This window comes from Coenobita brevimanus, chromosome 27, assembly GCF_032717465.1.
Source record: "Coenobita brevimanus isolate Jiangsu-jjx chromosome 27, ASM3271746v2, whole genome shotgun sequence".
Lineage (NCBI taxonomy): Eukaryota > Metazoa > Arthropoda > Malacostraca > Decapoda > Coenobitidae > Coenobita > Coenobita brevimanus.
The window spans coordinates 2,915,001-2,941,027 of record NC_136980.1 but is presented as its reverse complement, the minus strand read 5'-3'; the positions used below and the strand labels follow the sequence as shown (position 1 = coordinate 2,941,027).

Sequence of the window (26,027 nt, the reverse complement as noted above, 5' to 3'; positions counted from 1 at the left end):
TAGAGGCAGAGTGAGAATTGTGAGCTTCTGGAAATACACACACACACACACACACACACACACACACACACACACACACACACACACACACACACACACACACACACACACACACACACACTTTATTATATTTAGTGCTGTGTGTATGGATTTAGAGGCAGAGTGAGAATTGTGAGCTTCTGGAAACACACACACACACACACACACACACACACACACACACACACACACACACACACACACACACACACACACCACTAGGCTTTCCCACCCATATTTTTTACTGTGTCTTTCCCTCCCTAAAAACAAACACCCATTCAGATTCTTTTCACTGGTAGCCGTTTTCCTGATTTATTTACGCTATGTTTACTGTCATGATCAGTCTTTGTAAATGCTTCTTCTCTGTCTCAGATGTATAAACTTTTTTTTAAAGATATCTTTGTCATAGTTTCTTTCATATTCCTTTTGACTTTCCCTTGTCTTTCTTTTTTTTCTCTCTGTCTTTCTGTATTTCTTTCTCTTTTGTCTTTCTTCCTTCATTCTTTATTTTTTTTCATGTCTTTCTTTTCTTTCTTTCCTTTTTTCTTTTACTTTCTTTAATTTGTCTTTTTTCTTTCTTTTTTCTTTTTGTCTTTCTTTTGTCTTTGTCTCTTTCTTTTTCCCTTTTTCTTCATTTCTTTATCTCCTTTTTTCTTACTCTTTCTTTACTCTCTTCGGAACCTTGCACACTGTCTTTCCCCTCACAAATAACTAGATTCTTGCAACTTTTAAGGGCTTGTGTCTCCCTTGTACACTCCCTGCATCACACTGTTTAATCTCACCTGTCACCTGTCACCTGTCATTCATTAGCAGTCTTTTTCACTATCCATCGACCTTATTGACACGGATTGCAGACGCCACAAGAGCAATAACAGCGGTCTAAATCAATCACTGCATAATGTTCCAATCACGAATTATTTACACTTTCTCTGCCTTCAAAAAATTAATCTTGTTCGCATGTGTTTTTTTTTCTGCCTCTACGTCTTCTTGTTTGCGGTTTTCCATTTACGAGTAGATTTTTTTCAGCTTCACCTTGCTTACTAAATTTTTTAAACAAACAAAAAATCACGAGATAGTTTTTCCTGTCTGAAAGTATGTATGTGTGTGTGTGTGTGTGTGTGTGTGTGTGTGTTTGACGTGGTTTACATTCTCTAATACACTTTTTTTCAAACTTCTCACAAAACGGTAGACCTTATTTTTTTCCACGGTTTACAGTTTACAATATACCCTTTACAGACTTGTACAAACTTCACAGACGCGCCAAATTCCTTACTCTAATTATTCCAAACCTTATCTAGTCTTCTTTTGCATTCTTAGATTATTCCAAACTATATTTACAAAGTCTTAATCTCCAAAACATCCTATCCAGACGACCCCAGAGTCAACGAAACCGTATATACACGTCAGAAAATATATATAGTAGTTGAGTTATATATTGTCCCCACTCACAGATCGTCCCCTTCACAAATCGTCCCCCCTCACAAATCGTCCCCCTCACAAATCGTCCCCCTCACAAATCGTCCCCCTCACAAATCGTCCCCCTCACAAATCGTCCCCCCTCACAAATCGTCCCCCTCACAAATCGTCCCCCTCACAAATCGTCCCCTTCACAAATCGTCCCCCCTCACAAATCGTCCCCCTCACAAATCGTCCCTCCCACAAATCGTCCCACTCACGAGACCCGGTTCAAGAGGCAGTCGGGGTGGTGAAGGTAAATTCTGTCTCCACTCCCACTCAGAGACGCGTTCTGTTGAGTGGGCTCTGTTCTGCTTCTCTCCCTCCGTTCTTTCTCCGCTCCTCTTCCCTCCTCTCCTCTCCCTTCGCCCCTCTTCCTCCCCTTCTCCGCTGCCTCTTCTCTCTCCTCTCTCCCTCCTTTCCTCCTCCCTCCCGGTCCTTCTCTGTCCCCTTCCTCCAATCTCCCTTCTCCTTTGTGTCCTGTGGCATCGACGTCTGTGGATGTTGAGAGTCCGGACTTTCCCTGACTCTCCTTGCCAGTCCCTCGTCCCTGATCCCCGCGGACTTTATTTCTGGTGATCAGGATTTGTGGGATGCCTCTCTGTGGGACGCTGGACTTCTCACAAAAGCTCCCTGGGACTTTCAGAAGCTCACTTGAATTTTTGAGAGGGTCTGGGGGCCTCAGGAGCTCAGGGGTATTTTTATGAACATCCGGAGACTTGAGGGGTTCCAGGCTGCCCTTCGTGTTCACCCTTCGAAGCTCACAGTCGCTGCCGTGAAGCTGGAGCTCACTGGACCGGCGGGAGGAGCTCAGGACTTGAGGCTGGTGGAGGAGAGCTTGATGTCGTAGTGGGGAGCGAGGCTGTGGAGCGAGGATTTGAGAGAAGACTTGCGAGGCCGAATGTCTGTGCCTGACCCGACCTGAGCTGTCTCCTGTAGGGGTGGCAGAAGGAGGGGTGAGATTAGGAACGTGGGGGTGAGATTAGGAACGTGGGGGTGGTGGTGTGAGATTAACGAAGGTGGGGTGAGATTAGGAACGAAGGGGGGGCGTGAGATTAGGAACGAAGGGGGGGCGTGAGATTAGGAACGAAGGGGGGGCGTGAGATTAGGAACGTAGGGGTGAGATTAGGAACGTAAGGGTGAGATGGGGTACGTAGGGGATGTGGTTGATGTTAGGAGTGGGGTTAGGAGTGAAGTTGATGTTAGAAACGTGGTGGATGTTAGGAATGTAGTTAGGAATGTGGTAGACATAGTTAGGAATGTATGAAGAATGCTTCAAGAGATATACCTGTGGAATCTGTAATTAACCCCTTCCGGCCGTGGACCTCCTTTTTACCTGTATTCCTCTCTCACCTGAAGACGATTTTATTCAGCTGAAGAAAGGCCTCTCGTTTGAAAGGGGTTAATGTGTCTCTAAGCCCTCCAGTTCTAAGTCTCTCTCCTAAGCTTAAAATAATCGTCTGGAATTAACAAGAGTAAGAGAGAGAGAAGATTGAATTAGTTGCCTCGTTTACCTGGCTCTCCTTAATTAGATGTCTCCTGCTACCTGTGAGGGCATAATTGTTTGGGTGATTTTACCAGGAGTTGTGATTCTCTCTCTCTCTCTCTCTCTCTCTCTCTCTCTCTCTCTCTCTCAAAACGTCAGGATCCACATTTGCTCTCATGAATTAATCTTACGACATTCCGTGCATCAGGAATTCTCTCTCTCTCTCTCTCTCTCTCTCTCTCTCTCTCTCTCTCTCTCTCTCTCTCTCTCTCAAAGCACCAACGAAGCTAGCTATGTACTGCCACTACTTTCACGGGGACGAGTTGAAGTACGTAAAGCAGTCATGTCAGTCGAAGTGGATTTTTTTTTATTTTTGTTTTTTAATGCAAAGAAGAAGGAACCAAAGGCCAGGTTCAGGTAGATCAATAGGATGCTTTCTTAGTGGCCTGGGAGGCTACTTAACACCTCATCCTTAGCGATTTATTTAGCTTATTACACCCTATCATTCCAGTATGTGTTCATTAGCATTAACATCAAAACGTACAAGAGGATACCAGAGTTTAGTGTACAGAATAAATCGCTAAAGCACAGGGGTTACGGAATCTCTCAACCCACTTAAAATACGACTTTAAATTAGGTAAGATAGGGTTAAGCAAGGGTTATTTAGGTCAGCATAGGTTAATTATAGAGAGAGTCCATAGTTAGGTATGTGCAGTCTGAAGTAGGATAGGTTAGGTTAGGTTGGGTCGGGTCGGGTTGGGTTGGGTTGGTTTAGAGTGGGTTAGGTTGAGTTGGGTTGGGTTTAGTTGGGTTGGGTTAGGTTAGGTTAGGTTGGGTTGGGTTGGGTTAGGTTGGGTTAGGTTAGGTTGGGTTGGGTTGGGTTAGATTGGGTTGGGTTGGGTTAGGTTAGGTTAGATTAAGTAAGTTTAGGTTAGACAAAGTTCATTAGAAATAGGGTTGGTTAGGCATTGAAAGATAAGGGTGAGTGATGTCAGGTGAGGTCAGGTAACAGTGAAGTCAGGTGTTGGGAAGTGATGTCAAGTAGGCGTTTGTTGTCTTCAGGTAGCAAGTGAAGTCTAATGATAACAAGTCAGGTGAAGTCATGTATTAGCGAATGAAGTCAGGTGATGTCATGAGTAGTTAAAAAAAAAAAAGGACAGGTGATTAACGAGTGGTGTTGCATAGTCAGGTGATAGAAAAGTATAAGTGAACACAGGTGAAGCCAGGTGAAGTGGAGTGAAGCCAAGTACCGCACGAATGGTTACCGGCACCTACTGAGTTACCGTTGAGGTGCGTCAGGTCCATGGCCCCCGGTACACAGCGCACACACTGCCTCTTTAGCGCTGGTCTTTGCCTCGACCCCCGACACCTCATGGCGAAACACAGCTCCTCCGCCATCTCGGCACACAGGGATTGCTGCGGGCGTGGCACAGAAAAGAGAATGGATTTGAGGTGTGGCACAGAAAGAGTGGATTTTGGGTGTGACACAGAAAGAATGGATTTTGGGTGTGTTACAGAAAGATTTGATTTAGGATGTGGGTTTCATTTTGGGTGTGCCACAGACATAATTGATTATTTAGGGTGTGGCACAGAAAGAATGAATTTGGGGTGTGGTACAGAAAGAATGGATTTTGGGTGTGGCACAGTAGGAATGGATTTGGGGTGTGGCACAGTAGGAATGGATTTGGGGTGTGGCACAGAAAGAGTGGATTTGGGGTGTGGCACAGAAGGAATGGATTTAGGGTGTGGCACAGAAACAATGCTTGATTGTAGAGTGTGCCACAGAAGCATTTTTTAATTATAGGGTGTGGCACAGAAAGATTTGATTTGGGATGTGGGTTTCATTTTGGGTGTGCCACAGAAATAATTGGGGAGAGAGAAAGAGAGAGAGAGAGCCAACCTAACTTCTCTGCGGCTCTCATTACGTACGCCACCTTGAGAGGGTCCCGGTATACGTTAATTAAAGGTAAACTCAGGTGGGTGGGGCTGGGGGGGGTGTCCGATTGTGAGCCTTGACTTTGGCTTTACATATTAACAGCGTCACTACATTTTATTCCTTAACTTACTCATGATTGGGGAAACTCTAGTATGTTATCCCAGGTAGCGTGAAATTAATTAGTTTTGTATATGATTCCGGTTAGGGACTACTGTTACGATTGCCTCACTTAGTCCATTTTATTCAGCAGGGCTAGGCGACACCAGGGCTAGGGTTGCTGGGCTAAACTACACAAGGGCTACAGTTACTGGACCTGGCTACACAAGGGCTAGGGCTACTGGGCTAGGCAACACGATGGGTAGGGCTGCTGGGCTAGGTTACTCACTCTGTCCATCTGTGCATTCTTCTTGGCGTTCCAGCAAAACTCGAAGATGGCGATGAGAACGGCGAAGGCTAGACCACAAAGCAGCACCACGAACACACCACCTACGAGAGAAACAGATAGATAGACAGATAGATAAATAGATAGACAGATAAGTAGATAGATAGATACATAGATAGTTATTAGTGACGTGGACAAGCCTAGGAACCACAACAGCAGCCGTGGTCGTGAATATATCATTACTGTTTCACTGCTCACGATCCCTCTTCCACTCACCGATATTGTCCACACCCAGCGCTGACGCCTTACTCTCCTTATTACTATCCTCCCTGTTACACGTGCCCCCTGCGTTTTTCCACCACCTGTTGTAAAGCACCTGGATCACACCTTTCTCCTGTAGCTCCAGAATAGCCAGCGATATTTTGTCTCTCCACGGCGACCCTACGAGAGAGGAAGAGACAGGGGTGTTTGGAATGAGAGATTAAAGAGACAGGTTTGGAATTAGAGGTTAGGATTAGAGAGAAAGGTTTGGAATTAGAGGTTAGGATTAGAGAGAGAGGTTTGGAATTAGAGGTTAGGATTAGAGAGAGAGGTTTGGAATTAGAGGTTAGGATTAGAGAGAGAGCTTTGGAATAAGTTAGAGGTTGGAATGAGGATATGTTGATGGATTGGGGGTTAGAATCAGTAGTGTATCTCTCTCTCTCTCTCTCTCTCTCTCTCTCTCTCTCTCTCTCTCTCTCACAGCACTTTGGTCAGGTGACCTCAGAAGTGTGCCCAGGTGGAAGGTCCAATTAGAGGGTGAGAGAGAGAGAGAGAGAGAGAGAGAGAGAGAGAGAATATCCCCTGAGTCTGTGATAAGAAACTCAAGCCGGAATATATGTCCTGTCATATGCTTTTCTACAGTACTATACGCTCCCACTGGCAATATAACACTGCCCATCCATCCATCCATCTATCCATCCATCCATCCATCCATATAACTGTCTGTCTATATGTCTGTCTAACCATCTCCCTGTTTCGTCCTTCCATCCATCCATCCACCCACCTGACTATCTTCCCAAATGTTTATCTACCTAACCATCCATCCATCCATCCGTCCATCCATCCATCCATCCATCCATCCATCCATCCATCCATCCATCTAACTATCTTCACATATGTCTGACTGCCCAACCTCCATCCATGCATTCATCCACTCATCCACCTAACTTCCTTCCCATAAGTCTGCCTGCCTAACCATCCATCCATCCATCCATCCACCCACCCACCCACCCACCCACCCACCTAACTTCCTTCCCATATGTCTGCCTGCCTAACCATCGATCCACCCACCCATCCATCCAGCTCACCCATAGGCGTCGCGATGCCATAGCTCTTGGAGTCCAGCAGGCCCCCGATTTGCGTCAGATTGCAGTTCCTTTGCACGTAATAATCCAGCATCGAAGACTCCATCAGGAAAGCGTAGTTCCCTTCCAAGACGCGCCGTACCCCTTCATCGTAGGAGGCCACGAAGACGGAAGGCTTCTTGTTCTCCATGAATCTCCACATCTTTTGATAAGTCTCGATTTTGGAGTCCTGATTGAGGGGGAGAAAAAGGGAGTTGGATTATTATTATTATTATTATTTTTTTTTTTTTGGGGGGGAGTAAGAGAGGGGATTTTTTAGATTGACAGGTGAATGGTAAGAGAGAGAGAGAGAGAGAGAGAGTGTGTGTGTGTGTGTGTGTGTGTGTGTGTGTGTGTGTGTGTTGTTTGTTTGTTGAGTTTTGGATGGGTTTAGGGATGGGGAGTGCTGTGGATGGTTAATGAGGGGATGTAGGGGGTGACAAGGAGGTGTGGAGGGAAGAGGGAAAGTTGGTAGGGAACTGGAAAGCACTGAAGATGAAAATAAAATAGTTTCTTGAGGTGAAAGTGAAGGATGGATTAGTGAGAAATAAATACAATGTTATGAGTGAAGAAGGGGGTAAAGTGGAGTGAAGCCAGTATACTCCTTTCACCTTAACTTGACCTAAAAAAACTACCTTCTAAACACAACTTGAATATTAATAAGGGCAGTAATATACACGCCTTATAACAAATCCTTCTATATCTATCATGCATTGGGTTTTACAGGGAGATATCATGCTAGTTATGAGGTCAGGTGAGGTCAGGTTAAAGCGGGGTCATGCAAACACCTGTACACACCTGCAGAGTTTGTAAGGAGGGACAGGTGTTTGTTGTGTTTGTTTCAGTGTTGGTGTTGTGGTGGTGGTGTGGTAGTTGTGGTGAATTTTTTTTTTTTTTATTACTCTTGTCTGACCTCAAACTTCTCCCCCTCTCTTTCCCCTCCCTTCCTTTCCCCTCCCCCTCCCCTCTCCATTTCTCTCCTCTCCCATCTCCTTCTCTTCCCTTCCCTCCCCCTCCCTCCCCACCATTCTCAGCCTCACATCACCCCTCCTCTCCCCTACCCTTCCCCTCCCCCTCCTTTCCTCTGTCATATCCTCTCCCCTCCCCTCCCAACTTCTCCCCCATAATTTTCTCGTTCCATTCATTCACATTCCCTTCACTTTCCTCCCCTCCCCCCCTCCCCTCCCCCCCATTTTCCCTCCCCTTCCCTCCCTTGCCCCCATTCTACCTCCACTCATTTCCCCTCCCCTCTCCTCACCTCGTCTCACCTCCCCTCCGCTCCCCTCCCCTCCCCTCCCCTCCCCTCCCCTCCCTCCTCCCCTCCCATGATTTTTCGTTCCTTTCCTTCACGCTCCCTTCCCTTTCCTTCAATTTCATCCCTTCCCCTCCCCTCTCTTCATTTCCCCTTCCCTCTCCTCCCCTCCACTCATTTTCCCTCCCCTCCCCTCCCCTCATTTCCCCTCCCTTCGCCTCCCCTCCCTCCCTCCCCTCCGAGTGATGAAGACAGAGACTGGCCTAACAGGATTTACTGCCTAAAGTTAGAGTATGTGGGGATTACTCTCTCTCTCTCTCTCTCTCTCTCTCTCTCTCTCTCACTCTATCAATCTGTCTATCTATCTATCTATCGTTTCGTTTCGTTTCGTTTCGTTTTTAAATGCTCCAACATGCTTGCATGTGTCGGCCTTGGTCACCTAATGGCGGCTCTCCATGCTGCACGATCCACTGCAGCCTCCCTGTTCAGTCCCTTAACCCTAAGGTCACACTTAATGACCTCATCCCATGTCTTTCTCGGTCTACCCCTCATAACCCCACCCCCAATATTAACACTTCTCACCTTCCTCACCCAACTATCATCCCCCATCCTCTCCACATGTCCAAACCACCTCAATCTACCTCTCCTCATCACAACACCAATACACTCCAGTCCCATCCTACCTCTCAACTCTTCCATTGTAAACTATATCTACGTATATTTGTGTAAATCTAGCCAACAACCTGTTTATGTAATCAGTCTATTTATCTATCTAGCCATCTATGTATCTATCTGTTTATCTAATCTCTCTCTCTCTCTCTCTCTCTCTCTCTCTCTCTCTCTCTCTCTCTCACCCCATCAATCACCACTTTTCGCCCCAATATCGGTCCTAAAGTTACAGAATAAAAATAGTGACTAAGTTGGTCTATGTGAAGTTACAAGATTGACTGACTTTGCCCATGAATTTACGGGTAACTATACTCCGCTCACTCTAACTTGGCCTAAAATTGCCATCGTTCCGTCTTCAATGCTGAGTTGTAGCGGGGATGTACGCTGGGATGGGGTACTAGTCACGAAGAAGTGCGGTGGTGTGAGGCGAAGTATAACACCGAGATGGATCAATAAGAGAGGGAGAAAGAGAGAAAAGAGAGAGACAGACAGACAGACAGACGGAGACTTATTAATTCTTTCTTCTTTTCTTGGTCCTGATTTCATTCCTTTTTGCGGTTTATTTTACGTAGCTCAGTGGCAGAAAAATAATACATTGACTCTGCATCCTATCCACAGCACTTCTTCGTGACTAGCACCATATTATAGAGTTAGCCTATTGTTACAGCTCAGCATTCAAGATGGAGAGATGGTAGTTTAGGCCTTACCTCCTTCCTTCCCTCCTTCCTTCCTTCCCTACCTCCTTCCTTCCTTCCCTACCTCCTTCTTTCTCTCCTTACCTCCTTCCTTCTTTCCTTACCTCCTTCCTTCCTTCCTTCCCTACCTCCTTCCTTCCCTCCTTACCTCCTTCCTTCCTTCCCTACCTCCTTCCTTTCTTCCCTACCTCCTTCATTCTTTCCCTACCTCCTTCCTTCCCTCCTTCCTTCCTTCCCTACCTCCTTCCTTCCCTCCCTGCAAACCTCCTTCCCTCCCTACCTCCTTCCTTCCATCCCTACCTCCTTCTCACTTCCTTCCCTCCCTTCGTTCTCCCTTCCCTTCCTACTTTCTTCCATATTTTCTTCCCTCCTTCCTTCTCTCCTTACCTCCTTCCTTCCCTCCATACCACCCTCCTTCCCTCCCTACCTTCTTCTTTCTCTCCCTACCTCCTTCCTTCCCTCCCTTCGTCCTTCCCTCCCTCCCTCCTTCCTTCCTTCCCTCCTTCACGTACCCTGAAGAAGGTCATGGTGGATCCCGAGGCCTGGATGCCATACGAGATTTCCGTTTGACTGGCCAGGTCCTCCACGTCCTCTGCAATAAGGTCATGCAATAAGGTCACGCAATAAGGTCATGCAATAAGGTCGTGCAATAAGGTCGTGCAATAAGGTCATGCAATAAGGTCACGCAATAAGGTCACGCAATAGGGTCATGCAATAAGGTCGTGCAATAAGGTCACGCAATAAGGTCAATAAGGTCATGCAGTAAGGTCGATAAGGTCATGCATTAAGGTCAATAAGGTCATGCATTAAGGTCAATAAGGTCATGCATTAAGGTCAATAAGGTCATGCAATAAGGTCAACAAGGTCATGCAATCAGTGAAGTCATCCCGTGTTTATTAATGTCATGCTTAAGGATAACATTGTAGGGATAAACAAATAAAATTGCGAACACAGATAGATAGATAGATAGATAGACAGTGGATAGAGTGATGAATAAAGGACACAAAGGGATGAATAACTGAATAAACAACACTGAATAAGAGGCATAAAATAGGGTGAGTCAATCCCTCTGGCATGCTCAGTAAGGGTGCATCTTCGTCTCACCCTAAAGAATAGACAGTGAATGGTGATGAATAAAAGACACAAAGGGATGAATAACTGAATGATTAACACTGAATAAAGAACATAAAAAGGGTGAGTTATTCCCTCTAGCATGCTCAGTAAGGGTGCATCTCCGTCTCACCCTAAAGAATGTGGTAGTTGTCCCGCCAGCCAAAGATCCGTAGGCTATCTCCGTCTGTGCTGCCAGGTCCTCAGCCCCCTCTGGAACACCGCGTGGCTACTTAGGGCTACAGGCTACTTAAGATGTGTGTCCAGGCTTCGTAAGGGGCTACAGGCTACTTTATGGTGTTGCAGGCCTTCACGTGGTGGCACTGATATAAATGGGTGGCATCACTACCCGGATATACAAACGTCCCTTAGTTCCCTCCCTATCGCTCCCCCCAAAAAAAAGGAAGGTGGTGAAATGTACCGGGTCAGCTTCAGCCTGCAGTCCACTGGGTTCACATTTCAGATGAACCTGAGGCTACATTAACAACGAGTATTTAAGACAGTGACCTGATATGAAGACAATGACCTCAGAAGACAAGCTAGATGGTCATAGAGTTTAGATTCAGTGCTGACTTGAGAGAGAGAGAGAGAGAGAGAGAGAGAGAAGAGAGAGAGAGATTACAGGACATTACAAAGTCTTTCTTACCTATGGGCGTAATCATTCTCTCGACGGTGAGGAAGGCAGCGAGGTTAGCCGTGTAGGAGGAGATGATAATGAGCGTAAAGAACCACCATATGCCTCCCACTATCCTTGTCGAGCACGCCTGGGGGTAGATAGATAGGTAGATAGATAGATAGATAGATGGATGGATAGATGGATAAATAGATAGATAGATAGCCTGATTGATTGATAGATGGGCGGATGGATAGATGTGTAGGTAGGTTTGTTAGGTAAATATACTGCTTGATATGATAACGATGCTGATTGGTGAAAAGAGAGAGAGAGAGAGAGAGAGAGAGGGGGGGGGGCTGTATAGACAGGTTAATGGAAATTTCTGATATCACCACCACCATCATCATCATCATTATCATCATCATCATCACCACCATCACCACCACCACCACCATCATCACCACCACCACCACCACCATCACCACCACCACCACCACCATCATCATCATCATCATCATCATCATCACCACCTTGGCCCTCCCTTATCATCACCGTCATCACCACTTCATCACTTCATCACTTTTACCGTCATGTTATCGACCTGACAATCCATCACTTTGCATCTCCCTGCATAATGCCTCACTCACCCTCACCCCCTCACCCTCACTCCTTCACCCTCATCCACCCTTACTTCCTTCTTTATTCCCAGCTCATCCTTCCCTCATCCTCACATTTATTCTCTCCTTTATCCTAATCCTCACTCTGTTCCTCATCCTCTTTCTTCTTCTCACCCTCATCCTTACCCTGCTTCTCTCTCTCTCTCTCTCTCTCTCTCTCTCTCTCTCTCTCTCACACACACACACACACACACACACACACACACACACACACACACACACACACACACACACACACACACACACACACACACACACACACACACACACACACACACCATCCTCACCTTTCACCCTCTCAACTGTCTCCCCCACATAAACACACCGCTCCCCTCCCATCCCTTCCCAAATACACCCCAATCCCTCTCCCCAACCCCTCTCTCCCCACTCACCTTAGGGTTCAGATCAGAGCCCTGTTGCATGAGGGTTCCAATCGTAAACCAGAAGCTATTTGACAGGGAGAACTGATTTTCAACCACATCCGTCTCCTGTGAGCAAGGGTGGGGGTTGTGCCACTCGTAGGGAGAAAAGCGAGCCACTATAAACATGGTGACCGAGACGAGGACATAGGCAGCGAGGACGTAGAGCCAGATCTCGATGGCCAGGGGATTCATGAAGGAGAAGAGGCGGGTTTGCTGACTCGTGGGTACCTGTAGAGAGAGAGAGAGAGGGAGAGAGAGAGTGGGGTTGTTTTAGATAGATAGATGGAATGGTTGATTGGTTGATAGGTGGATGTACTGTAGAGAGAGTAGGCGAGAACGTAGAGCCAGATCTCGATGGCTAAGGGGTTCATGAGAGAGAGAGAGAGAGAGAGAGAGAGAGAGAGAGAGAGAGAGAGAGGACAAAATAAGAGGTGACAGAGAAGAGAGATGAACGTAAACATTGGAAGAGAGGAGGGGTAAGAAAAGAAAAGAGGAGAGGAAGAGTATAAGGGACAGGAGGAGAGAGGGAATAAGAGAGGAGGAAGAGAGAAGGAGAGAGGAGGAAGAAAGAGAGAGAGAGAGAAGAAGAGAGGAGGAAGAAGGAAGAAGAGAGAAAGGGGTAGAGGGGGTACGTGGTGACATAGGGAAGAGGAACAAACATGAAAGGGTCTGCGTTGTTGACTCCTGGAGAAACTGGAGAAGGGAGAGAGAGAGAGAGAGAGAGAGAGAGAGAGATACCCACCTTAAAGAGAATGCCAATCCCGACGTTCATGAAGGGTTTGGTAAAGTCGATCACGTTTTCTCTTGCGTAGTTGATAGTCATTGATCCTATGGCCAGGTCTGCTTTCTGGGGAGGAGGGGAGAAGAGAGAGAGGGGAGGAAAGGGAGGGGGAGGGAAGAAGAGAGAGTTGGGAAGGGGAGAAAAGAGAGAGGAGGGAGGAAAGGAGAGGGAAGGAGTGAAGAATGAGGAGGAGGAGAGAAGATGGTGGTGGGGTAAGGAGTGAGGGAGTGAGAGAGGAGTATGGGAGAGGGAGAGAGGGAGGAAAGGGGAGTTGGGGAGAGGGAGGGAGAGAAAAAAAACAGCATTAACTTTAAATTCTCTCCTCTTCCCTTTGCACTGAACAGAGGGACGCAAAGGGAATTCATTTATTATTAACGATTTTTTTTTTCTCGTTTATTTTTTTGATAATTTGAGTTTAATTGTTAGGGTTTACGAATGGCATTTATTATTATTATTATTATGAGTATTATTATTATTATTATTATTATTATTATTATTATTATTTTATTGTTATTGTTGTTGTTATTATTCTTGTTGTTGTGTTCTCTTTTTTAGTAAATATAATGACAGTTTAACTTACAAATATATATACTTTTTTTTTTTTTCATTTTGACTACAGTGACTTTCCAATTTGCCTTTTTTTCAATGTTTTTCTTCACTAAATAATCATACCACTGGTGAACAATTATACAGTGAAAAATACAAGAAAATATGATGCAAATTTATACATTATACATCAATTCTCTGATACCCAAAAATACAGTGATACAAAGGCCCCTAACACCTTTTCCTGAGCGATTTATTTTGTTTTACCTTACTGCCCTCGTCTGTGTTGCATAATTCCTTCCAATATCGCCATACTCTGCGTAAGTAATGTCTGAAAGGATAGTAACTAGCCATATCCAAGAGTAAATCAGTAAGGAAGAGGTGTTAGGGAGCTTCCATACCTATCGACAATACGAAGCTAAGAGTAACACTGATTCTCAGGTACCTAAACAACTAATAATACTCGGAATACATATCCAAAAAATAAATCGCTCAGGAATAGGTATTAGTGAGCGTCCATACTAGCTAGATGAGAATACGGAACTTAGAATAATATTAATCCTCAGGTACATAAACAGGTAATAATACTCAGAATACATATCTAGAAAATAAATCGCTAAGGAATAGGTATTAGGTAGCGTCCATACTAACCAGATGAGAATACGGAACTAAGAATAATATTAATTCTCTGATACATAATCATACAGCTAATAATACTCAGAATATAGATCCGAAAAATAAATCGCTCAAGAATAGGTATTAGGTAGCGTCCATACTAGCCAGATGAGAATACGGGACTAAGAATAATATTAATTCTCTGGTGCATAATCATACAGCTAATAATACTCAGAATACAGACTACATGAATTTCAGTACATCTCACCTACAGGCTAATACAAAGCTTACATACACTCATACATACAGGCCAGGTTTTAGAAATTACAGTGAATGGTTTGTGGAAATGTAGTGGAGATGATGAAGGAAGGAGGGAGGAAGGAGAGAGAAAGAAGGAGGAAATGAAAGGAAGGAGTGAGAAGGAGGGAGGAAATGAAGGAGAGAGAAGGAGGGAGAAAAGGAAAGAAGGAAGGAGGGAGGAAATGAAGGAAGGAGGGTGGAAATGAAGGAAGGAGGGAGGAAATGAAGGATGGAGGGAGGAAATGATGGAGAGAGAAGGAGGGAGGAAAGGAAAGAAGGAAGGAGGGAGGAAATGAAGGAGGGAGAAGGAGGGAGGAAAATGAAAGGAAGGGTGGAAGTAGGAGTGAATGAGTGAGAGAGAGGGAGAGAGAGACAGAGAGAGAGAGAGAGAGAGAGAGAGAGAGAGGAACCATGAATGAGCGAATGAGTAAGCGAGCAAATGGAAGTAATGTAAGTGAAAGACTGAATGTAGAAAGTGAATAACAAGCCGAAAACCGTGAATAACAATAAAATCCATCAACGCAGCATATTATAGTGTAGCGTATGGCAGTCAAACCTTACATCTCCCAGCTAAACAGTGTAGAACTTAATGGAAAATGTCAGTTGGCCGTGGGATAAAGTCGGTTGGTCGGGAATAAAGTCGGTTGGTCGGGGAATAAAGTCGGTTGGTCGGGGATAAAGTCGGGGAATAAAGTCGGTTGGTCGGGGAATAAAGTCGGTTGGTCGGGGAGTAAAGTCGGTTGGTCGGGAATAACGTCGGGGAATAAAGTCGGTTGGTCGGGAATAAAGTCGGGGAATAAAGTCGGTTGGTCGGGAATAAAGTCGGTTGGTCGGGAATAAAAATCCCGTAATAGAGAAAATATAAAGAAAAAAAAAGACAAAAAAACCCACAAGGAGGAAATATAAAAATCAAAATCAAAATCCAAAATTATCGAGAGACCTGTTTAAAAAATAAATAAATAAATAATAATAATAATAATAATAATAAAAATGCTAATAATAATAATAATAATAATAATAATAATAATAGAAGGATTAAAGGAGAAAATCGACAGTAAGCCATGTAGGGTGGTCTTCTGCTTCCCAGGGCGATTTTCTTGCGGTTTACGGGGACGATCTCAGGCAGCTATACCAGTGTCCCTCCTGTATGTAATAATTTCCTCCTCCCACTGTCATTTCCTGTTCATTCATTTCCTTCTCCCACTGCCACACCCACGCCCAGACCAGCAGATTGAGCCCATCCCGCAAGACGAGAAAAAGGTAAAGAGAAAAAAGTGGACATGAAAAATAAGTAACAAAAGATCAGCTGTTAAGAAAAAGAAAATGTTAGTAGAAAATATTAAAATCAAATTATATCATGCCTTTGTAAAATAAAATAATAATAATAAAATAAAGCCCATGCAGATACAACTGAAAGAAAAAGAGAATTATTATTATTATTATTATTATTATTATTATTATATTTGTTTCAGTAAGTAAGGAGTTTTGGGAGGAAGTATTGAGGTATGAATCTCTCTCTCTCTCTCTCTCTCTCTCTCTCTCTCTCTCTCTCTCTCTCTCTCTCTCAAGCTGTCTCGCTTTCACACATTCTTCCAATTCTCGCTTCTTACATTATCCATAAGCTCCCTGACCATCCCATTCCACTCTCCAGTCTCCGGGTCCTGGATTCCATAGGTCCTGGAAGGTGAGAGTCTGATGTGGTACTGGAAGCCAATTATGGAGGCTATGCGCTGAATCATGTCTATACAGAAGCCTTCGTACTTATCATTGCCGATCAGATGACTGCTGTTTGGCTTCAGCATCACGTGGGGCATCTCCTGTGGGTGGTGGGGAGAGGGTTAAGCTGGGGAGAGAGGGAGGGGAGAGGAAGGGGGAGAAAGTGGGGGAGAAAGCGTCAACAAACGCGACAGTGATGCGGACGTTTGAAGATGGGTGTCAATTGGAGAGAGAGAGAGAGAGAGAGAGAGAGAGAGAGAGAGAGAGAGAGAGAGAGAGAGAGAGAGAAATCGTGTGTGGATAGCAAAATTAATCATATTAAAAAAAAAAAAGGCTTTATCGTAGTGAAAGGGTTAAGGGTTCGGATCCTGTATATCTGAACCCTCAGCAAGACGATCCGAATCCACCCAAATCACTTATAGCTGATCACACGAAGGCTGTCAGATCCCCCTACCCTCCTTACCCCCCGGCGTGTCACTGCAGGGGGTGGAATTAATGGGCTCGTATATCAGGGTTGTATTGGAGACGGGGTGATTAAATAGATAGATAGATAGGTAGATAGATAAATAGATATATAGATAGATAATGAGAGGGTGATATTACATGTCCTGAAACAACATTATTACCTCCATGCCAGTATTCAATATGGACGGTGGGTATTGGCGCTGAAGTGGTGACATGTGAAGGTGTATGGAAGGTGGAAGGACAGCAGGGCCTCTGGGAAAGGACCGTCTAAGCTATACACATCAAAATTAAAGAACATAAGTCGACTGCATTAATGATGATGATGATGATGATGGTGATGATAGTGATGATGATGATGGTGAGAATGATGGTGGTGGTGGTGATGATGATGATGGTGGTGGTGATGATGATGATGATGATGATTGATTTAAATTCCATCTGAAAATTATGGTGATGAAACTTATTATATGAAGATATGTGGATGATTAGATGTGTGTGTGTGTGTGTGTGTGTGTGTGTGTGTGTGTGTGTGTGTGTGTGTGTGTACGCAAGTCGAGGCAATACGCAGCTAAAAACAATATGCACAAGTAAATACAAAGCTAATTAACGCTACTTTTAAGCTACGTCTATCAAGCTATATATTTTAACCATCTATAGCTACGCCTATTTTCACTACTCACTGTGCTACGTAATGTACGCTTTTTATTGATTTATTTTTTCAATCTTTAATTATACTACTTGGCCTACTGTCCTCCTACTAACTCTCACCCAACCTTCTTTTCCCCCCGTCTGTCATTCACTCACTCTCGCTCTCTTTCTTACTTTCTCACTCTCTCTACCTTCATTTCCCCCTTACTCAGTCATTCACTTACTTTCTTACTTTCTCACTTTCTCTGACTCTAGCATGCCTCCTCTCTTATATACATGTAGTTGGGTATGCTAGCCTAGTCTCGCGTTCAAAGCCTACTTACCACCCAAACCTTCCTTCCTCACCCTTCTCACCCTCTCACCCTTAGTCCGCACCCTCAGTTCTCACCCTAGTCTCCAGTCTAGCTCTCTACCCACACCCTTCACCCTTTTCTCACACTAGACAGAAATTATTTGACTTTTCCCCACTTTCTTTTTCGTCCTCACCCTTGTGCTTCTCTCCTTATTAATATACAGCCTGCCCTCCTCCCAGCTCTCCTACTTGATCTCTCATCTCTCACCCTTTTCCTTCACCCTTCACCCTAAGCCCTCAATCATCAATAGCCGTAGACAGAAGCTAGATAATGTCTTCTTCGTACACCCTAATATATATATATATATATATATATATATATATATATATATATATATATATATATATATATATATATATATATATATACATCCTTTCCTTCACCCTGTTCCATCTTCCAGCCTTCACCTCTCACCCTAGTCCTCAACCCTCACCCTAGCTCCCCATACTCACTCCTTCACCCCACACCCTCTTTCTTTCACCCTATCCCTCTTCACCGCTCACCCCACACACCCACTTCACCCTCTCACCCCACACACCCTATTCCTCTTCACCCCTCACCCCACACACCCCTTCCCATTTCACCCGTCTCCCTCTTCACCCCTCACCCCCTATCCCACTTCACCCCTCTCCCCCTTCACCCCTCACCCCACTCATCAGCTGCTTCACGATGCCATTCCACTCCCCCGTCACTGGATTCTGCGCGCCGTACACTCCTTCCGGCGAAATCTCCAGTATATAATCGAAGCCGGAGAGAGAGGCGATTTCGTGAAGCAGATCCACGCAGAAGCCGTAGAAGCGATCATTTCCCGTGAAGTTCTTGCCCGGCCGCATCATCATAAAGGGGTTGTCCTGTGGTGGTGAATTGTGGTGGAGTGTGGCAGGGGAGAGTGGTGGGGAAGGGTGCGGGAGAGTGGTTGGGAAGGGTGGTTGGTGTAAGAGGGGCAATTGTGGTAGACTGTGGTTGGTGGAGGAAGGTGGTAGGTAGGTAGGTAGGTAGGCAGGCAAACAGGTAGGTAGGTAGGTAGGTAGGTATGGTAGGTAGGTAGGTAAGTGAGTATGATTGTCGTTCTTGCCCAGTCGCAGGTCGTGGGTAGATTGTGGTGTGGTTGTAGTGATTGTGGTTAGGAAAAGTAGAAGTGGTCTCGTGGTAGAAGGTAAGCGTAGATTGTGGTAGTTGTGGTATATACGTGGAGGGAACCTTTCACCATTTGTTTGTGGTTGCAGTTGTGGTGGAGGGCTGTGGTGATTGCTCTGAGAGGAGCGTGGTGGTTGCGTAGCTGTGGTAGTAGTTGTGGTAGTTGCTGTGGTAACTGTGTGGTGACTTTGGTAGGTATGGTAGTAATTTAATAGCTATGGTATTACCTGTGGTAGAGGGGTTGTAGCTGTGGTGGTAACTGTGGTAGCTGTGGTTTTAACTGTGGTAGAGGGGTAGTAACTGTGGTAGCTGTGGTAGAAGGCGGCGGCTGTGGTGGATGGCAGAGCTAATTTACCTGCAGTAGTCAGGTGACCAGCCAGGTAATTGACTTCATTGTGGGACTCCCCTGGGTTGTCTTGGTGGGGAAGGAGGAGGGAAGGAAGGAAGGAAGAGGGAAGGAGAAAAGGAAAGAAGGAAGAGGGAAGGAAAGAAGGAAGGTAGGGAGAGGGAAGGAGAGAGGGGTAAAGGATGAAATGAGGAAGGGAGGGAAGAGGTAAGGAAAGAGAGAAAGGAGGAGGGAAGGAAGGAATGAAGGAAATGGGAAGAAAAGAGGGATAAAGGATAAAATGAGGGAGGGAGGGAAGAGGAAAGGAAGGAAGGAAGGGGAAAGGAAGGGAGGGAAGAGGAAAGGAAGGAAGGAAGAGGGAAGGAGAGAGGGATAAAGGATGAAGTGAGGGAGGGAGGGAAGAGGAAAGGAAAGAGAGAAAGGAGGAGGGAAGGAAGGAAAGAAGGACGGATAGAAGGAAGGAGGGAAGATGAGGAGACGAGGGAAGGAAGATGGGAAGAGATGAGAGGGATGGAAGGGCGGTAGAAGGAATTGATTTTTCTGGGCATCCCCTGGGTGTTTTGGTGGGAAGGAAGGAGAGGAAAGAATGGAAGGAGGGAGGAATGAGGGAAGGAAGTAGTGAGGCCGGAAGGAAAAGGGAAAGGAAGGAGGGAAGGAAAGGAAGAAGAAGGGAGGGAGGGATGAAGGGATCGAAGGAGGGAAGAGGATGAAAGGAGAAGGAAAGGTAGAGGAACGTCGTGATAATAGGGGGGGAAAAAAAAAAAGGAAGGACTACGAATAATAATAATATAAAGAGAAACGAGTAAACTTTTAAAAATGCAAAAAAACAAAAAAATCACCTACAGACCAAAGAGGAAGAGAAAAAATATATAAAAACGAATCAAGAGGTGGTAGGACCAAACCAGGATTATAAATGAAAACAGAGAAGAAATTATTGTCGAAAATACTGAAATAAAATCGACAGCTAATTAAACCCTAAAACAGGTGAGGAAAAAAATCAAGACCTTATTTAAATGACAGTAAAAAGTTAGTGTAATTAAATGACGAATGAAAATAAAAATAAATGATGGAAATAAATGAAAAAAAAATGCCACAAACAGAAGACGAAGCTGAGAAAAATAATTGGTAAAAAAATAGTTGAAAATAGATTAATACATTACTGACCAGATTCGTAGTGACGAGAAGGGTGACATTCATAGTGCCAGGGTCGTAAAAAGCAGCCGTGTCGGTGATGTTGACCCCGCTACCTGGTCCCCACTCGCCCACCTGGCGGCAGAGAAGGAGTTACTTTAATGAGGGCGCCGGAACCGAGCCACCTTTTGTTGTGCTATTTCACTTAAACACACACACACACACACACACAGACACACACACACACACACACACACACACACACACACACACACACACACACACACACACACACACACACACACACCATCATCTCCTCAACCATATCCGCTCTGTCTTCCCGTAAAGACTTCCCCAACCCAATTATTCAGATGTGCGCAATGTGATTATGGTGTGTGTGTGTGTGTGTGTGTGTGTGTGTGTGTGTGTGTGTGTGTGTGTGTGTGTGTGTGTGTGTGCGTGATGGGGGGGGTGTCATTCCTAATTTCTGCCCCACTTTTCTCCTTCCCATGCCTCCCTTCCTCCTCTCTCTCTCCCTCCCCTCTCCTTTCCTCCCTCCCTTCTCTCTCCCTCTTTCTCTCCACCTTCTCTCACTCTTCTCTCCACTCCTCCCTCACCTTATCCAGGGAGTTCTTCAGTTTTATTGTATATAGTTTAAGTCTTTCTTTCCTCCCTCCTCTCCCCCTCCCTCTCTCCATCTTCTCTCTCTCCCTACCTCCATCCCTCCTTATTCTTCTCTCTCCCTACGTCCCTTCCTCCTTCTTCTCCCTCTCCCTACCTCCCTTCTTTCTTCTTTCTCCCTCCCTCCCTCCTCACCTTAACCAGGGAGTGTTGCTTAAGTTTGAGAGTGTCGAGATTATAGTTGGTTCTTCTGCCTTCTCTCCTTTCTCCCTCCCTCCCTCCCTCTCTCCCTCTTTTCTCTCCCTCTTCTCTCCCTCCTTTCTCTCCCTGCTCACCTTAACCAGGGAGTGTTGCTTAAGTTTGAGAATGTCGAGATTATAGTTGGTTCTTCTGCCTTCTCTCCTTTCTCCCTCCCTCCCTCCCTCTCTCCCTCCCTCCCTCCCTCCCTCCCTCCCTCTTTTCTCTCCCTCTTCTCTCCCTCCTTTCTCTCCCTCCTCACCTTAACCAGGGAGTGTTGCTTAAGTTTGAGAATGTCCAGCTTAAAGTTAGTTCTCCTGCCTTCCTTGAACTGGATAGGACCCGTAATGCCTCGGAACTCCACCTGTGGGGATAGATAAATAGATAGATAGATGGATAGATAGATGGATGGATGAATGAATAGGTGAATAGGTGGATGGATGGATGAATAGGTGGATAGATGGATGGATGAATAGGTGGATAGGTGGATGGATGGATGGATAGATGGATGGATGGATGGATAGAGAGCTGGGGAGATAGATAGATAGATAGGTGGGTAGGTAGATGGATGAATGGATATAGATAGATAGATCGATTGATAGATAGATGGATAGACAGATATATAGATGGATAGAGAGAGAGAAAGGGAGATAGATAGATAGGTAGGTGGGTGGATGAATCGATCTGTCTTAAGAGGGGGGGAAGGGAAGGAGGAAAGGGAGAGGAGTTGTAGGCGAGAAAGAAAAGAAACGGGGCGGGGAGGGAGAGAAAAAATGGGAAGGCTGAGAAAGGGAGGGAAGACGTAAAATGAGCGGAGGGGAGGGGAGGTGGGGTGGGGAGAGGAGAGGCAGGAAGAGTAGAGGAGGAGGAGGGGGGGGGAAAAGGGAGAGGGAGGATGAGGAAGGGAAAAAGGAAGAGGAAAATTCAGGAGAGAGAGAGAGAGAGAGAGAGAGAGAGAAGGAAAGCAATGTGACAGCAATGTACAAACTTTACACAGGATGGTCAAAAACTCAACACAGCCGTGGACAGGAAACAACACCAATACAATGTTTACACTCATTTTAGAAAGCTATTTTTTTTTCCCCTTAATTTGCAAGGGGAAAGAAATCCAACTTAAATATAGCGTAATAGTTTGTTTTTTATCCATTCAGTCTTTTTTCCTTCATTTGTTCAGTCTATGGGGACACTGTCTTCTCTTCCTCTCCTTTTCCTTTCCTCCTTTTAATCCTCTTCCCCCCCTTTTTCTTTATCCCTCATCCCTCCGTCTCTCTCTCTCTCTTGTTTCGCCTGATCTCCCTTTCTCTCATCTTTACCTTTCTCCCTTCCCTCCCTTCCTCTCTTGCCTCCGTATAATCACACTCTCCCTCTCTTCTTCCCTTTCCTCCCCTCCCTCTCTTTTACCCTTCTTTCTTCCTTCCTTCCCTCTCGCTTTCTTCTTCCCTCCCTCTGTTTTACCCTTCTTCCTTCCCTTCTTCCCTTTCCCTTCTTCCATTCGTTCTTCCCTCTCCCTCCTTCCTTCCACCTTTCTTCCTTCCCTTCTTCCCTCCATACCACTTCCTCCCTCCTTCCCTTCTGACTTCACGTGATATCCTTTCTCTCACTTTTACCTTTCGTCCCACCCTCTCCCTCCTTCCCTCCTTCCTTCCCTCCTTCATTTCCTTCCCTCCTTCCCTCCACCCCTCCACCTACCGAATTGATGTAGTTAAACAACGAGGACCCATCACCCCAGGGCAGCTCATGGTCACAGGAAAGGTTGGCCAGGCGAAGCGTTGTGGATCGCTCCAAGGCTTGCAGTCCCAGGGCGAACACGTGAACGCTGTCGTAGATTAAAGCTGGCTCTACCTGTGTGTGTGAGAGAGTGAGTGAGTGTGAGAGAGGGTGTGTGTGTGTGTGTGGGTGTGGGTGTGAGAGAGTGAGTGTGTGGGTGTGAGAAAGTAAGTGTGTGTGTGTGTGTGTGTATGGGTGTGAGAGAGTGAGTGTGTGGGTGTGAGAGAGTAAATGTGTGTGTGGGTGTGTGGGTGGGTGGGTGGGTGGGCGTGGAGGGGAAAGTAGGTTGGTAGGTAGGCAGGCAACTAGGTATGTAGGGAGGGAGGTAATTCGGTTGGTAGGTAGGTAAGTAGAAAGACAGAGAGAGGAGGAGGAGGTAGGGTTGGTTGAGTAGGTAGGTAGGTAGGTATACAGACAGACATACAGACAAACAGACAGACGTACAACAGAACCACTCCCCTTATCCATAGAGCTTCAGAAAATCAGGTAAGCTTCACGTTTATAGAGCTTCCCTTTGACTCTTACTCCTGTGACGTCATTGTTTCCAGACGATTTTATACATCCCAGACTCCATTTTTTAACTGGAGGGGTTTAATAGAGCTTTCATTGACCCCTACAGTACTAGAGGGCTTTTCTTGGGCTTAATAAAATCGTCTGAAGATGGTAATAGGGAAGGATACATGACGTCTCCCGCTGTGTTGGTGGTGATGGGGGAAGTTTTAACAAGTGGAGCCGCTTTCCATTGTAAGCTTAACCTGATATGCATTCAATTTAGAAGCTCTCATCACGCCTTACCCTTGCCCTGCCCTGCCCTGCCCTGCCCTGCCCTGCCCTGTCCTGTCCTGTCCTGTCCTGTCCTGTCCTGTCTTGTCCTGTCCTGTCCTGCTGTCTGGATCCCCCCTGCCTAGCCTTGTCCTGCCCTGTCCTAAATTGCTTTGTCCTAGCTAATATTTTCTTCCCCTGTCCTCCCCTGCCTCGTCCTGCCCTGCCCTGCCCTGCCCTGCCCTGCCCTGCCCTGCCCTGCCCTGTCCTAATCAACCTTGTCCCCTCTTCCCAACTAAAGCCTATATTTCGCTACCTTACTCCACCCTACCCTACCTTCCCTCCCCTCCCCTTCCCTCCCCTCCCTTTCTCACCTGAATTACACGGCTTTGGTTGAGAATATTATGACCTATGGGCTGAAACTTCTCCATGTCCTTCAGTACACGTCTCACACGGTAATGCTCCGAGTCCACCAGCCGAAATGCCGTCATGTTCACGAAGTTATATTTGAAGTCCTCCAGGTCAAACGTTTCTATGTCCTGATGGAGGAGGAGAGAAACGTTTATTTAGCAGTGGGAGTGGATAGATAGAGGCGAACGTTTATTTAGTAGTAGGAGTCGATATACTGTAGGGTTAGGATGATTGTGGTGGTGGTGGTGGTGGTGGTGGGGATACTGATGATGATGATGATGGTGGTGGTGATGGTGGTGGTTGGGGTTGGGGATGGTGGTGGTGGTTGTGGTGGTTGGTGTTGGGGGTGGTGGTGATGGTGGTGGTTGGTGTTGGTGATGGTGGTGGTTGTGGTTTGTGTTAGGGGTGATGATTGTGGTGGTGGTGGTGGTTGGTGTTAGGGGTGATGATTGTGATGATGTTGGTGGTTGGTGGTGTTGGGGGTAATGATGGTGATGGTGGTGGTGGTTGGTGTTGGGGGTAATGGTGATGATGAGTGTAGTGGTGGTGGAACTGATGATGATGATGATGGTGGTGGTGGTGGTAATGGTGGTGATGAGTTCTGCCAAGTGAAAATAACCATACTATAGGATTTTTTTCGTAGTTAAACAAAACGACAAGTGTTGAGTCGAAGAAATAGCCAAAGTGCAGAGAAAGTGCTAGTATGATACACGGCCATTGCAAACACAGAGGCAGGGAAAAAACGAAAAAAAAAAAGAAAAGAAAAAAAAAGCAGAATGGAAAGACGAGATAGATAGATAGATAGATAGATAGAGGGAGAGAGAGAGAGAGAGAGAGAGAGAGACTTGCGAACGAAGATTGATGAGATGCTTTACTCTGTTTTTTTATTTATGAATCACGGAGGCAGGAAAAGACAAACCAAAAAAAAAAAAAAAAAACAGTGGAAGGACGAAAGAGAGTGGCTTGTGAACGAAAACTAATGAGATGCTTTACTGATGCTTTATGAATGTAGTAGCAGGGAAAAAGGAAGAAAGTAAAGGAACTGAGAAAGGCGAGAGCGAATTGAGAAAAACAAAGCAAAAGATAATGAAAATAAAATGTTTGGGTACACCTGTTTACCTGTGAAAGCCATGAAAAAAAAATAAATAAAAATAATAATAATAATAATAATAATAGTAATAATGATACTACTACTACCACTGCTACTACTACTACTACTACTACTACTACTACTACTACTACTACTAATAATAATAATAATAATAAAGTGGGAGGCGAGGAAGTCTTGAAAAACATAAAAAAAAAATATATATATATACTAAAATGCGAAAATCTAAAGAGGATTAGAGAGAAAAGAGAAAATTAAAGAAAGTAATGTAAAAAGAGAGCTAGAATTGGAAACGAAAAACTCAAACCTTAAAATAAAAAAATAGAATTAATTATTTTGTGTACTTACGAACGTGGTGAAGAGGTAGTGGTACTTGAAGTCGTTCATCTGTAGCTGCAGGATCTGTGAGAGAGAGTGAGAGAGTGTGAGTGGGTGGGTGGGATAGTGAGAGAGACAGACAGAGGGAGGATTAGGAAGGAAAGGGAGGGGGAAGAAGGGTAAAATATAGGAAACTGAGAGAGAGACAGACAGACAGACAGACGGGCAGACAGATAGACGAGGGTTTAGGAGAGGAGATAGATTGAACAAGAGGAGGAAATTGAGAGAGAGAGAGAGAGAGACTATCCCCTAACGCACGGCACAACAAACACAAGCATCTTAGGATTTACCTAACATAGATGGCATTCACTATCACTCACTCCTTCCAGTTCCCCCCCCTCTCAACCCCTCCCAGATCCCTCTCAACCCCCTCTCCCTTCTCTCTCAAATCCCTCTCCCTCAACCCCTCTCAGTCTCCTCTTCCTCAACCCTCCCTCTCAACCCCTCTCAGTCCCCTCTTCCTAAACCCCTCTTAAACCCCTCTCGTTTCCCCTCTCTCTCAACCCCTCCCAGATCCCTCTCAACCCCTCCCAGATCCCTCTCAACCCCTCCCAGATCCCTCTCAACCCCTCCCAGATCCCTCT

At 45.5% G+C, this 26,027-nt stretch overlaps 1 protein-coding gene across 1 annotated transcript in view; it reads right to left on the bottom strand.

Annotated features, from left to right (window-relative positions):
• Positions 1–1,967: 1,967 nt before the first annotated feature.
• Positions 1,968–26,027, bottom strand: part of LOC145394394 (glutamate receptor ionotropic, kainate 2-like) — a 65,138-nt gene continuing 41,078 nt past the window's right edge. Inside the window, exons 5-19 of the mRNA XM_080268267.1 lie at positions 25,414–25,467; positions 23,921–24,085; positions 22,707–22,859; positions 21,280–21,381; positions 20,193–20,294; positions 15,974–16,180; positions 12,864–12,968; positions 12,092–12,349; positions 11,056–11,173; positions 9,812–9,891; positions 6,648–6,873; positions 5,575–5,739; positions 5,302–5,402; positions 4,256–4,396; positions 1,968–2,427 (exon numbers count right to left, since the gene is read on the bottom strand). Coding sequence (XP_080124393.1) covers positions 2,305–2,427; positions 4,256–4,396; positions 5,302–5,402; positions 5,575–5,739; positions 6,648–6,873; positions 9,812–9,891; positions 11,056–11,173; positions 12,092–12,349; positions 12,864–12,968; positions 15,974–16,180; positions 20,193–20,294; positions 21,280–21,381; positions 22,707–22,859; positions 23,921–24,085; positions 25,414–25,467 — 2,100 coding nt within the window. The 3' untranslated portion in view covers positions 1,968–2,304. The remainder of the gene's footprint in view (positions 2,428–4,255; positions 4,397–5,301; positions 5,403–5,574; positions 5,740–6,647; positions 6,874–9,811; positions 9,892–11,055; positions 11,174–12,091; positions 12,350–12,863; positions 12,969–15,973; positions 16,181–20,192; positions 20,295–21,279; positions 21,382–22,706; positions 22,860–23,920; positions 24,086–25,413; positions 25,468–26,027) is intronic.